This window comes from Pelophylax lessonae (genome assembly GCF_965119305.1).
Source record: "Pelophylax lessonae genome assembly, chromosome: 2".
Taxonomy (NCBI): domain Eukaryota; kingdom Metazoa; phylum Chordata; class Amphibia; order Anura; family Ranidae; genus Pelophylax; species Pelophylax lessonae.
The window spans coordinates 542,217,842-542,230,851 of NC_138769.1; the positions used below are offsets into that span (position 1 = coordinate 542,217,842).

At 38.7% G+C, this 13,010-nt stretch overlaps 1 protein-coding gene across 2 annotated transcripts in view; it reads right to left on the bottom strand.

Annotated features, from left to right (window-relative positions):
* The window catches only part of ENOX1 (ecto-NOX disulfide-thiol exchanger 1), a 321,535-nt gene that overhangs the window by 57,644 nt on the left and 250,881 nt on the right, over positions 1–13,010 (bottom strand). For both annotated transcript variants that reach the window (XM_082245942.1, XM_082245941.1), the window contains exon 11: positions 2,984–3,091. In XM_082245942.1, the coding sequence (XP_082102068.1) occupies positions 2,984–3,091 (108 nt within the window). The remainder of the gene's footprint in view (positions 1–2,983; positions 3,092–13,010) is intronic.

Consider the following 13,010-nt stretch of genomic DNA (forward strand, 5'->3'; position numbering starts at 1 on the left):
GAATTCCGTAGTGACTTATATATGATTTCCATATCCTATGGGCAATTTGTGCAATGAAGATTTTTCTCCTGGCCAATTCCATATGGAACAAAACAAATGGAGGCAGCTGGGTTACACAATTAACACAGGTCGCTGCAGCCTGAGGTCTTCCTGCCACAGCATACAGAGGCTGTACTGCCAGAACAGTACTACTGGAAAAGGAGCAAAAAATAATTTTACAAATTCCAGCAATGGACTGTTTGTCTTTATAGAAAAATTACTCTGTGGTTCATATACGGCTTATTGTAAAAAAAGAGGTGGTAAACACCCAGGAATGATGCATAATTATTTAATTAAAATTATGATATACACTAATACAAGCAGTATCATCATCGTAAAAAGGAAGAAATCCCCCTACTATCTAGGGCTATTTAAACTAACGTTTTAGTGCAAGTAAGAAAATAAAAGCAAGAACTCATGGGTAATGAGTCCCATTTTGCTTTGCTCCAATTTTTAAAAAATCAACAACACTGCCTACAACCTAAATATTAAGAGCTACAACTGTATGCAAAGGTTACACATAGTATTATACATAACTAAAAACATAATCAGCCGCTATAAAAAAACATCATTTATTCTCACAAATTCTAGTGCACATTTAAAATGCATTCATGGTAATCCTGGGGTAACATGTTTGGGGAATTGGTTGTAAATTTGTTCCTGTTTCTGACTCTGTGCTTATTGTCCCTCCTGATATGCAGAGCAGGACCCAGCTGTCATACCGACAGCCAAACTGCAGATTATACCTGGACCGTGGGACCCTCACAAGACCAGCTTTGTTTTTGCACCTACTGAATTGGTTTTTAAATATTAGGTAACCATAGCTTCTTTCCCATACTACTTTTAGCTATTTTTTTAAAAGGTTGTATTAAAACTTTTTTTTTTACTTTATGTATTTAGGTTTTTGTTTTAAAGAAATACACAAAATTTAAAAAAAAGTCTTTGAGGTTCATTTACTAAAGCCAAATCGACTGTGCAATTTGCAAGTACAGCTACACTATGCAAGTGCAGTTGCTCAAGAGTTTAGTAAATGAGGTGAAGCTTCACTTTGCAAAGAATAGCCAATCACACATAAGAAGGAAAAAAAAAAAAAGCATTTATGCTTGCACATGATTGGATGGTAATTACCATCACCATGCCAGAATAAAATGTGCACTTTTGGGGATTTATAAATTACCATATTTGCTTGATGGAAGAACACATTTTGGTTAATAATATCAAATTATAAACTGGCTTTGTTTTACAATGCTTGTTATTACTAAATCACTGGTTTAACCACATCTTACACTCCCCTCATTCCCATACTGTTTTCCATGGACTGCAAATATAGCCCCAGGGTCAGTGGACAGTGCTTCTTGTAGTTGACTATGTACCAAGTTGCTCATTATTGGCTGACAATGTTCTCAAGGTTTTTCCAGTCACATTTTGCTAGTAAAGGTATTTATTAATAATTTCCAGATTACCCTGTAGCATGAGGCCAGCACATAGGTTATTTTAAAGCGGAGTTCCACCCATTTTTAATAGGTTGGATTACATAGATGTATGTAATCCCCTTTAAAAAGGCTTTTACCAATGGAAACTTTTTTTTTTGCTAGTAAATACCTTAATTTCTGCTTTATTCCTCCTCTCCTCACTTCCGGGTCCGATCGGCGATGACGTCATTCGGCGATTCGCAGTGTGTGCTGGGATGTATTCCATTCCAGAAATCTCGCAGGAACTGAGCTGTACTGAGCCGTGCCTGCCCCGCCTCCTCTCAGTGAGTTGTACTGTATGCATTGTATTCAGGCCGTTCTCTGCCCCGCCTCCGCCCCGCCTCCTCTCAGTGAATTGTACTGTATGCATTGTATTCAGGCCGTTTTCTGCCCTGCCTCCGCCCCGCCTCCTCTCAGTGAGCGAGGACTGAAAGCATTATATCCTTACTGAGCTCACTGAGAGGAGGCGGGGCAGAGAACGGCCTGAATACACACAGTACAGATCAGCTCCTGGGTAATACTGCGAGATTTCTGGAATGGAATACATCCCAGCACACACTGTGAATCGCCGAATGGTGTCATCGCCGATCGGACCCGGAAGTGAGGAGAGGAGGAATAAAGCAGAAATTAAGGTATTTACTAGCAAAAAAAAAAAAAAGTTTCCATTGGTAAAAGTCGTTTTAAAGGGGATTACATAGATCTGAAGTTACGAAAATGGGTGGAACTCCACTTTAACCCTAGATTCAGCAAATAAAAAGATAAAAAAAAATAAAAAATGAAAAAGACGGCCATATTTATGTAGGCAGCCTAACTGCATTACAGTAATAAAGTTTTTGATGTAATCAGGTTTTAAATGGACAGGAGAAGTCATCATATTGCCATGCTGAATGATTCTGACATTACAGATGTGAGCAGAGAAAGCAGAAGCCAAGGGTAAGGTGCTCAGAATCTGAATCACACGAGTACTGAGACCTTGCAGTGGCTTACATGAGCTTAGAGATATACCTAGGCCTTATCCACCTTCTGATCTTAGTCTATTGCAGTATATCCTTATAACTTTTAGGAAATTTATTGAGTTCCTGGGTCTGAAAATATAGATATTATGGCAGTGAGATCTCACAGAAGTGCCTAAGACATCTAGGAATTCAGGGGCTAACTTTGACATCCAGACGCCACCAATACAAATATATCACTTATGGGAGGGCTGACTAATACTTTACTAAGATAACCATTTTTTTTTTTAATAATCTGCCAACACTACTTTTTTTTAGTTACTGATTAGAATTAACAGTATATGAAAAAGTGCAATAGAATGGCCAGCACAGAAAAGTATGTAAAATGCAGCACCTTCTTTACAGCTTTGTTCTGCAATGCTGAATTTTTCGAACAAAGTACATTTTCCAGTTTGCATAATAATGATTGTGTACAATTTACCGCTTAGCAGCACACGTCTCAGTTTGGTTCTGACTCACCTGTTCCTTGAGAACATTCACTAAGGCTTGTGCATGCGTTTGTTCTTCCTTGGCTTTCTCTAGTTCACACTTCTTGGTGTTTAACTCCTCCTGCATTGCTACTAATTGCTAAAAACAAAACCCAAAAAGAAAAAGTTATTACTATTTAATGCAAATCTATACAATGCTTAGATAGCTTCCTAAATTGTTAGTTTTCGGTTCACTAGCATTTAATTCAAATTAATTCATGTGTGTTTTTCTAAGTCTGAAAGAAACAGCACTGTGCATGTTAATTGTTCATCTTTAGGACTCTCTTACAGCAGGTATGATTGAAAATGCCAACATGTGCAAAGGAAATCTCTCTGCATACTTAATAGTAATTTCCTATTTTCGCTATCCAGTAAGATGTTAAAATTATATGAAAAGCCCAGGTATCCCAAGTGATTTACGGATGTCTATATTGCCCAAAGCAACCAACCACATAATGACTTACATTTAGGAAAAAAAAAAAACATTTAAAATAAAAAAAAGAATGTTAGTGTTGTTGGCATTTTAGACATGTTTCAGATTTTATGCTTATTGACCAATTCCAGCCAAAAACTTTTTGTAGCTTGGAACCAGGTGGATAAAAATTGGCACCTCCGTCACTGTTATTCCAGATAAAAGCATGCACACCTATTAATAGATGAACTATCTTGCTCCTGGGCTATTCTCTGCTTTAACAAGAAGTATAGGGGAACACGATGAACGTTTTCATAATATTCGTAAGTATTTCATGAGGGTAATAATCCAAAAATCATTACAAATTTAAAGTAGTAATTTCTTATCAGATATCAGGTAGAATATTACTCTTTGCCTTTTCAGCATACTATTGCAGACTAAACCTTTATAATCCTTCAATTTGTTCCTTTGCGGTCACATTTGCCAACATAAAGTGCAGGGAATAGTACATATGTTTAGGGATCCTACTGTATGTATTAAGGTCAAAATTCAGAGCTTGAGAAAAAAAAAAAAAAAAAAATATATATATATATATATATTTTTTTTTTTTTTTTTTGCTTGAGACTGTAAACTGTTTTCCCTTGATAAATAATGAAATTAAAATTACCTAGACATCTAGATTCAGAAAACTGGTATAGCAAATAAGACAGATCTATAATGGACACCATGCTCCCCAGTTTGTGATGTATTTATTAATCATCTACTCTAGCAAACACCTACCCCTAAACTTCTAATGCTTATTCTCTGCGTTATTTTACAGTGAAAGCAGTAGGCATCACTAAAGAGTACAATCAGAAGACTGGGAGGAAAGTATAAATGGGTCACTAGGCAATCTTTTAGCTTTTGATAAAATACTGAGTCATGAGCTACTTCGCCCATTGCTAAATTGCTGATAAAAAATACATACAGCAATCACTGAAAACAGATCCCAGCACATGTCAAAAGTTCTGATTTCCATCCAAATACTAATTATCATGTACCAACAGTCTCTGCATTCAAAATTCAACAGCTGACTTATTTTATCCCCAAATATAAAATGCATGTATATACCTGCTCATTACCAGCTTATTTAAAAACTGCTATCTCCTCTTTTACTTGTTTAAAAAAAAAAGAGCTGATTTAAAAAAATAACTAGGTTATATTAAAATCTATCTGTGACATTCTCAAAACTTGTCTATGCTTGGTTTAAAAAGGTGTTAGAACAGTTTCTGAACCAATTTCTAAATAAAATCTATACAGAAACACCACAAAAACAAAATCACCTTCAAATACAACATAAAACAAGAGGAAAATACATTTATTTGATGATAGCAACTGTCTAGTCTAGGCTATATAAGTGGACTCGAATTGATTGTTATGGCAAATACACGTCCTTGCAGTCTTAATACATACATTTTTTTTAAGGAAGTCATACAGTCCCAGAGCCAATCTGTTTTGGTATCTGATGTGGTAAATAAGAAAGGAACACAGCAATCAAGCATGATCCATCCACCCTTAGTCCCTACGGATGTCAAATGTACATGACACTTTGTTATGCATTTGGGTTTAGGCTTAGAGAGAAGGGAGGAGCAGGGCGACTATTTTGATACTGCTCATCTTAAAGCCCAAGTGCAGCCAAACCCCCCACCCCCCCCCCCCAAAAAAAAAAAAAAAAAAAAAAATCAGCACAAGGGACATAAACTACATTCTGTAAGACGTGTGCATTGTGCATATGCCTGTTAGTAGATATTCCCCTCTATCTATGCCCTCCCCTCTGCCATAATCTATGCGTATTGCGAGGGTTAATAGAACTAAGAGGCTGTCACAGGCTGTCTTGAAGAGAGCACAACTATGCCTCCTTTTCTGCCTAGCGCTTCCATTCACGGAAGCCATACTACGGTTTTATGAATGAAGTAGGAGCTATAAATGGAGAGTGCACACCTATCAATCATCTGCCCATCCTCCATTATTAGAACACATGAATGGAGCAGCTGGGCGGAAATGGTGGGCATAGTCACATATGGGTGTGATTCTCTAAAGAGTTTGAAATTAATACATAGGTTTGCCAACATCCCTATAAGACTTAATATCGTTTTTTTGTTGACTCAGGCCAAAGGGGTTTTGGGTGGTGGGCATAGTCTGACTCTCTTGATGAAAGCCTTTGACAGCTATTTAGTCGTAATAATCCCCAACACACTGGAAGATTATTGCAGCAGAGGTGGGGGGGGGTGGGGATAGACAGAGGAGGATTTCAACTAAAAGAAGAAATATCAGCACAAGGGACACATATTATTGACTGTAGGGTATGTCCCCAATGCTAATCTTCCTGGATTTTTTTTTGCTTAGGGTTAAGGAGCTTTAAGGAGATTCAAATGTTAACTTTCAGATTTGCTCAGTACTCCCAACATCAGTCAGCCGACACCTACTGCTGACGCAATCAACAACCAAAAAAAACTGGATAAGTCAGCTGTGATTCTATGTGGCTAGTTTAAAACAGCAGAATAACTGAAACATATTACACATCTTTACCATGCAATGTTTTTGATGTAGGATGTAGAAATTAGGCTGCCCCTGGCACCAGGAAACATTAACAATGTACAGTATATTATGACTAAGGCCCCTGTGGGCTAAAACACCTTAGCACTTTTGTATGCTGGTTTGTGCACTCCGTTATACAAATGTATGTTTTCTGCACACAATCACAGAGTCACCAGCTCTTACTCCTGCAGATGAGAGGTTGGAGGTAGGAGCAATCCTTTTGCTCCTTGATGAGTACATCTAGAAGGTAACCACAATGGTTTTGGGAGCTTTCCCTGCTTTCATCATTACCTACACTGGTCTATGAGTACCTTACACTAAATGCAGTCCTGGTGGTGGTTACAGAAAATCTTTTCTTGCATTTATTATTATTCACAAATTTAAGGGGGGATTATAGTCTGTTTTGTTAGGCACAGGTATTAAAGAAATCAGTTTGAGATAAATAACGATACTACTATATATTAATGTATTGAGACACCTATTACAATGTATTATTTGCAATTATGTCCACTGGGGCAGCCATACACAATATCTTCATTACATATGAAGGTTTCTGCTTCTGGCTTACAAGAGCTGCATACTCTTTTAGGATTCATAAACACAGACATGCCTGCCCAAACAGCATAAAAAATGGGCAACTTTTGGAGCCTAGGAGTTACAAGTGGAGCATGTAACTTCTAGGTCACCCTGTAAAAACAAATGACAAGCAGAAACATGCAACAGCTGTACGCATATCCAAGCGGACCCCAGTACTGTGCCATATGTGTACAGTGGCGTTTGCCCTGTACATTCAGGGCCCTCTACATCAGTGGTCCTCAACACCGGTCCTCAGGGCCCACTAACAGGCCAGATTTCAAGTATTACCTTGGGGAGATGCAGACTAGAATACTGCAATCACTGAGCAGCAAATGAGATCACCTGTGATGTAATTTGGTTATCTTGCAAACCTGGCCTGTTAGTGGGCCCCGAGGACCGGAGTTGAGGACCACTGCTCTACATTCAGGGCAAACGCCACTGTACACATATGGCACAGTGCTGGGGTCTGCTTGAATATGCCTACAGCTGTTGCATGTTTCTGTTTGTCATTTGTTTTGACAGGGTGACCTAGGAGTTACATACTCCACTTGTAACTCCTAGGCTCCAAAAGTTGTCCAATTCTTTGCTGTTTGGGCAGGCATCTCTCCAGGTTCAGAGCATACGTCTCTGTATGTGAGTACCACTCAATTGTGCATATAGCTGCTGTATTTCAGCCTGTCTGATTTTGACACGCTGCAGGCAGTAGGCTATACACACGCTATGACTTTCAAGCACTAAAAAAGGCACATTTTTTCACACTGCATACTGTTAGACAAATTAATCTGTGTGCATGAGGAAGGCTCTGCTTGACTGAACATTTCCAGCACCATGGTCATTTACAATCTCTTAAATTTTAGAGATGTAATTATTATCTAGGTCATACTGGGAGGCAGTATGTAAAAAAAATGGATATTTTCCACCCAAAATCATAATTTGGTAATGTGGATTTGTATTCCAATGATTCATACCAAGCATGAATGTAATGTTCGACTCAATTAAAAACTAAAAGACCCTTCACCACAATTTTGATAACAAGTAAGTGATTTGTGAAGGGGAAGGAGGCTTTATAATATATAAATGGCTAATCTTAAAAGTATATTAACTAAAAACGAAAAATAAAAAACAACACCTGAAACATGGTTTCAAAAGTAAGTTTAGATACACCTCAGAACTTTACAGGAATCACTTCCATACTGGGAAAAGTATAATTTTTCATGCAAAAATAGCATCTTTTGCTACTCTACTTCCTTTAAAAGCGCTAAAATGTATAATAATCTTTCCATAGACCATCAATAAGACCTTCACTACCTACAAGTAGTAAACATTTCATATCATTTTCCCATGTACACTGTGGCAGTACAAGGCCCTGGCACTGTGAAAATGTAGGAGGAAACAAAACAGGGTTCTCAAGAATAAAGTTTAAGGGGCTCCAGAATGTCAGTTCTGAGAGGAGAAAGGAGGGATTTCATCTTTCTCTGGGTTTTGTAATTTCCAAATCAGGGTTTGGAGCTCGGAGGTTTTGAAGTGCTTTGGGAGGGAAGGAGTCTCGAAACTTGTGTCCAGGTTTTGCCAGAAACCAGCAGGCTGAGTGTGCAGGTGTTCACAGCCTTTAAAAACTAGGACCTGACAGTAGTTTGAGGCTCCACCCAAGAGACACAAGGCCTCTGTACAGGGGTCAGGAGGACTCCAATCCTTCCTCAGGAGTCAGAGAGGCTACGTTGAGCAGCCAGAGCGTGCATGTCTGCACAGTGCAGGTGCAGTTGGTGACAGAGCAGCAAGGAGCTGGAAGAAAGCAGAGGTGCAGTGTTTTGGCACTTTTCCACTGCAAGTACCGGCTCGGCTCTACTCGGCCCTGCTTGGCCCGGTTTGCTTTTCCACTGCTGGTACCGCATGGTATGGTGTTGGAACGGTTCGGTACGGTACGGTATGGTTTGCTTTTCCACTAAAGTAGTACTAAAGTTAAGTGGGTGGGATAACAACAATTCTCTGACCAATCAGTGGCTAGTATTGACTGCATGCAAAGGATTGTGGTATATGGTACTGGGTATGGTACCTCTTGGAACCACAATCGAGGTGGTACTGTTTTTGAGAGCCGTACCGTTCGGTTCCATGCAGTGGAAAAGCGCCGCCGTACCGTACCGTACCGTACCGAACCGTTCCTACACCGTACCATGCGGTACCAGTGGAAAAGCACAAAAGCGAGCCGAACCGTTCGGCTCCATGCAGTGGAAAAGCGCCATATGTCTAGCAGCACGGAGGTGTTGTGTTAGATGGTCCAGAGGACCAAGGCAAAAGCCCCGAGCAGCAGCATTGCTAGAGAGAGCCATAAAGCGGAATGTCATTTATGTTAATTTAGATGGTGGAAACCCCTGCGTGAGAAAATGAGGTTATGTGTGAACTTTGTTTTGTTAATAAAAGTGTTCCAGAAAGACAGAAAGTCCAGCATTTCTGGAGTGGACTGTACTCACTGTGAAGCAATACCACTGAGCGAAAGCCCCCACATCATAACACATAAGTGTGTCCCAGTATGAGCAGAAATAGGTGCTGTATGCCATCTCTGAAACCACTCAGATTCACTGCTATTTATAAAACAAAGCAACACATGTAAAATAAATGAATTTTAAGCCCCTCTAAGGGAAAAGGGAGAATACAACTGTGAGCAAATTAAAAGAAGACTGAAAAGGCAGCATTTCTCTAAAGTGATATTTAAATGCTGCAGTAAGGGGGGCTGTATTTTAAATAAAGTGAAAGTGACAATTGCTTGCATTGATTCAACTGGATCACATACAACTATATGACAGTGAAAAATGAATTTAGGGGATATATTTTGCATAACTAGCTTTAGCGAGAAAAATTAGATGCAGAGAATGCAATATGTTTTCGAAACATTCTTTAAAAATGAATTATAGCCACATTATGATAGAAGCACATTTTTTGACTTCTTTGATTAATGAGTATGCAGCCTTGCGTAGAATAACATGAACAAACATTAAAATGGCCACTGCTGCTATCCTTGTACCAAATTGTCAAGCTTCTTTGAATGTCGCCATAGCAGGCAGTGAGAACACAGAAGCTGCAGGCTATTCAAAGAATCTCATACATTTGCTGATTTCAAATAAGTTTGTATGTGCCTTTTAAATCCAAAACGAAATTAAAAAGAAACTCTAAATTACAATTTTTTTGCAAAGCAGTGCTGCAAATGGACTATACAAACATTGCAAACAGAAAGCAAGAGGAAACAAAAAGAGGAATTATTTACAATGCACTTTTGCATTATAACCTTGTATGTTCATGAAAAGACAATATTAATGAATCAGACAATAGCTCTGGATCAGACCTGCACAATGTTCAGGAGGACTTTTTGACTTACAAAACTGCAGCAGCTTTGATTTTTACAAAACTGCTTCACATTTGTAGATTGTCTGGTGTGAATGGCTTTTTTTAGATAATTTCACAGCATCTCTATGGTGTTAAGGTCTGGGATTTGACTGAGCCACTCCAAAATGTGCATTTTCTTTTTCTGAAACCAGTCTGTGGTGGATTTACTTTGATGCTTCGCGTCCTGCGGCATCACCCAACTTCTACTAAGCTTCAGCTGGTGGATTGTCACCCATACATTATCCTGAAGGATATTTTGGTAAATTTGGGAATTCATTTTCCCCTCAATGATGGCAAGTGGTCCATGCCCTGAGGCAGTGGCGTAAGCTTAAATCATGCTGTTTCCGCCACAATGCTTCACCGTTGGAATGATGTTTTGATGTTAGTAAGCTGTGCCCTTTTTGCAGCATACACAGTACTGAGTATTCTTCCTGAACAATACAACTTTTACATAGTTACATAGCTAGTCAGGTTGAAAAAAGACTCAAGTCCATCTGGCTCAACCAATAAAAAACAAACAAACAAAAAAAAATAAACAGTAAAGAAAACTAAACCATACAATCCCATATACACAATCCTATACACACAGTTGTTTCAGAGGAAGGCGAAAAAAACGCAGCAAAGCATGATCCAATTTTCAACAGCAGGGGAAAAAAAAAATTCCTTGCTGATGCCCCGAGAGGCAATCGGATATTCCCTGGATCAATTTTACCTATAAATATTAGTACCCACTTATATTATGTACACTGAGGAAAGAATCCAGGCCTTTTTTAAAGCAATCTAGTGAGCTAGCCAGAACCACATCTGAAGGGAGTCTATTACACATTTTCACAGCTCTTACGGTGAAGAAACCTTTCCGTATTTGGAGACAAAATCTGTTTTCCTCTAGGTGTAAAGAGTGCCCCATGTCCTCTGTGTTGACCTTAAAGTGAATAACTCAACACCAAGTTTACTATATGGACCCCTTATGTATTTATACATGTTGATCATATCCCCCTTAATCTCCTCTTATCAGGAGAGAATAAATTCAGTTCCTTTTCTCATAGCTGAGCTCCTCCATGCCTCTTATCAGTTTGATTGCCCTTCTCTGTACTTTCTCCAGTTCCCCAATATCCTTCTTAAGAACTGGTGCCCAAAACTGAACTGCTCTATGAATGGAGCACAGGCGGATTGTTTCAACAAAGAAGGCACCAGAACAAGGGACACTTCTCATTCAATGTAAACACTCTTCCTTGTGGTGATTTTTTTTTAAATTCAGCTAAATTTAGGCTTCAATTGCCTTTTAATCAATGGCCCAGAACAACCATGCATTAAAATGTGTGTTAGACCTCCCTTGTTTCACGTCAGCTACTCAGACAGCATTTAAGCCAAACATCAACCTGACAGTCAGAGAACTAGCATTGCCAAAGGTGAGTTTATCAATAGCAGCCTCCATGATCCTCTCATGGCAATTTTCCCCATAAGAAACAGAAAAAGGACTTGTCTTATTGTAATAAAGGACATTTTGGATAGCTATGTATATGTTTTCAGGAGCTGCAGCTGTTCCAAAAAACAGAAGGAAGATAATTTGTAGCTGGATATAAAACCTTTAGATGATACTTTAAAGGGATTGTAAAGGCAGAAGGTTTTTTTATCCTAATGCATTCTATGCATTAAGATAAAAAAAACCTTCTGTGTGAGCAGCCCCCTTTAGCCCCCATAATACTAACCTGACTCCATCTTTATCCAGCGATGTTGCTGGAGTGCCTCAGGTGTCCAGGACTCCCCTCCTCATTGACTGAGACAGCAGCATGGTGCGATTGGCTCCCACGGCTGTCAATCATGGGGTCCTTGTCTGAATGGACAAAGGAAGCTGTGACTTGGTTCAGGTGCCCCAACAGCAAGCTGCTTGGTGTGGGGGCATTCAACAGGAGGGAGGGGCCTGGAGCACAGAAGAGGGACCCAAGAAATGGAAGATCCAGGCCACTCTGTGCAAAACCAACTGCACAGATCAGGTAAGTATAACATGTTTATTATTTATTTATTTTTTTAAAACGAGACTTTACATTCACTTTTTTAAATGTATTAATGTTGTATTATGGGCTGGCATGTTAATAGGCATGAAAATACATACAGACTACAAATTGACATGTCTAATAGCACATAGAACTAATACTTGTTTACCTAGGTACAAGGGAAACAATTATCTATTTGTCTACTACCTTCAGCTGTTAACTATAGTGTCTCATGAGTCTCTTAAATCTCACACATAATGTTACTTATGATATCAAGCCTTGCGCACTGCTCAGTCACTGCCAGATAGGTGACTTCACTGTGTTGTCTTCAGCTGAGTAGCTTGGCTTAAATTGCTGAGTTGCTTGTATTATCCAGTTACCAATTTATATGCTGCATTTTTATGCAATGACTTATAACACATGCTGAAAGATAGACTCTTTTCTGCTTTATACATTTTTCTATTACTAGCGCTATTTGGTTTTCCTTAAAGTACTAACCATTAATCTAAAATATAAATTCATTTTTAGATGAGCAGGCTTAGGAGTGTTTAGAAAAGTGTTTTTGCATGTTGGATGTCCTGTACTTAAATAATACAGAGAGGATTGGGGAAGGAAGCTTTTTGCTATTCATATTAAACTTTCTTACAGTAGTCTTATTGATGGTCCTTAAAAGAGACTTTTTATTATTGATTGCTAAAAAAAAAAAACAAAAAAAAAAAAACAATTCAGAACAGGAAAAGTTTGAAAAAAAATCCAATATATAATAAAGCACACAGTATCTGTGCATTCAAGCACAAAAAATGGTTGCTGAAACACTAGGCACAGGCTATATTTATATATTTCGGGAACTTCCAGACTTTTTTTTAAACTTACCCATGTCCATTGTTTCCCACTTGGAACATTATAGTGCAATTGAATAGAAGGATGGAAAAGAAATAATCTTCACCCGTACTATTACATTGCAAGGCTTTCAGCACATTTTATTGTTACTGAATCCTAACTGCTTGTACTGAAACTCAAATGTGAATACCTCTTACTTTGAACTGCTACTTCTTAAGTTCCAAGGAGTGTTAAATAGGAGG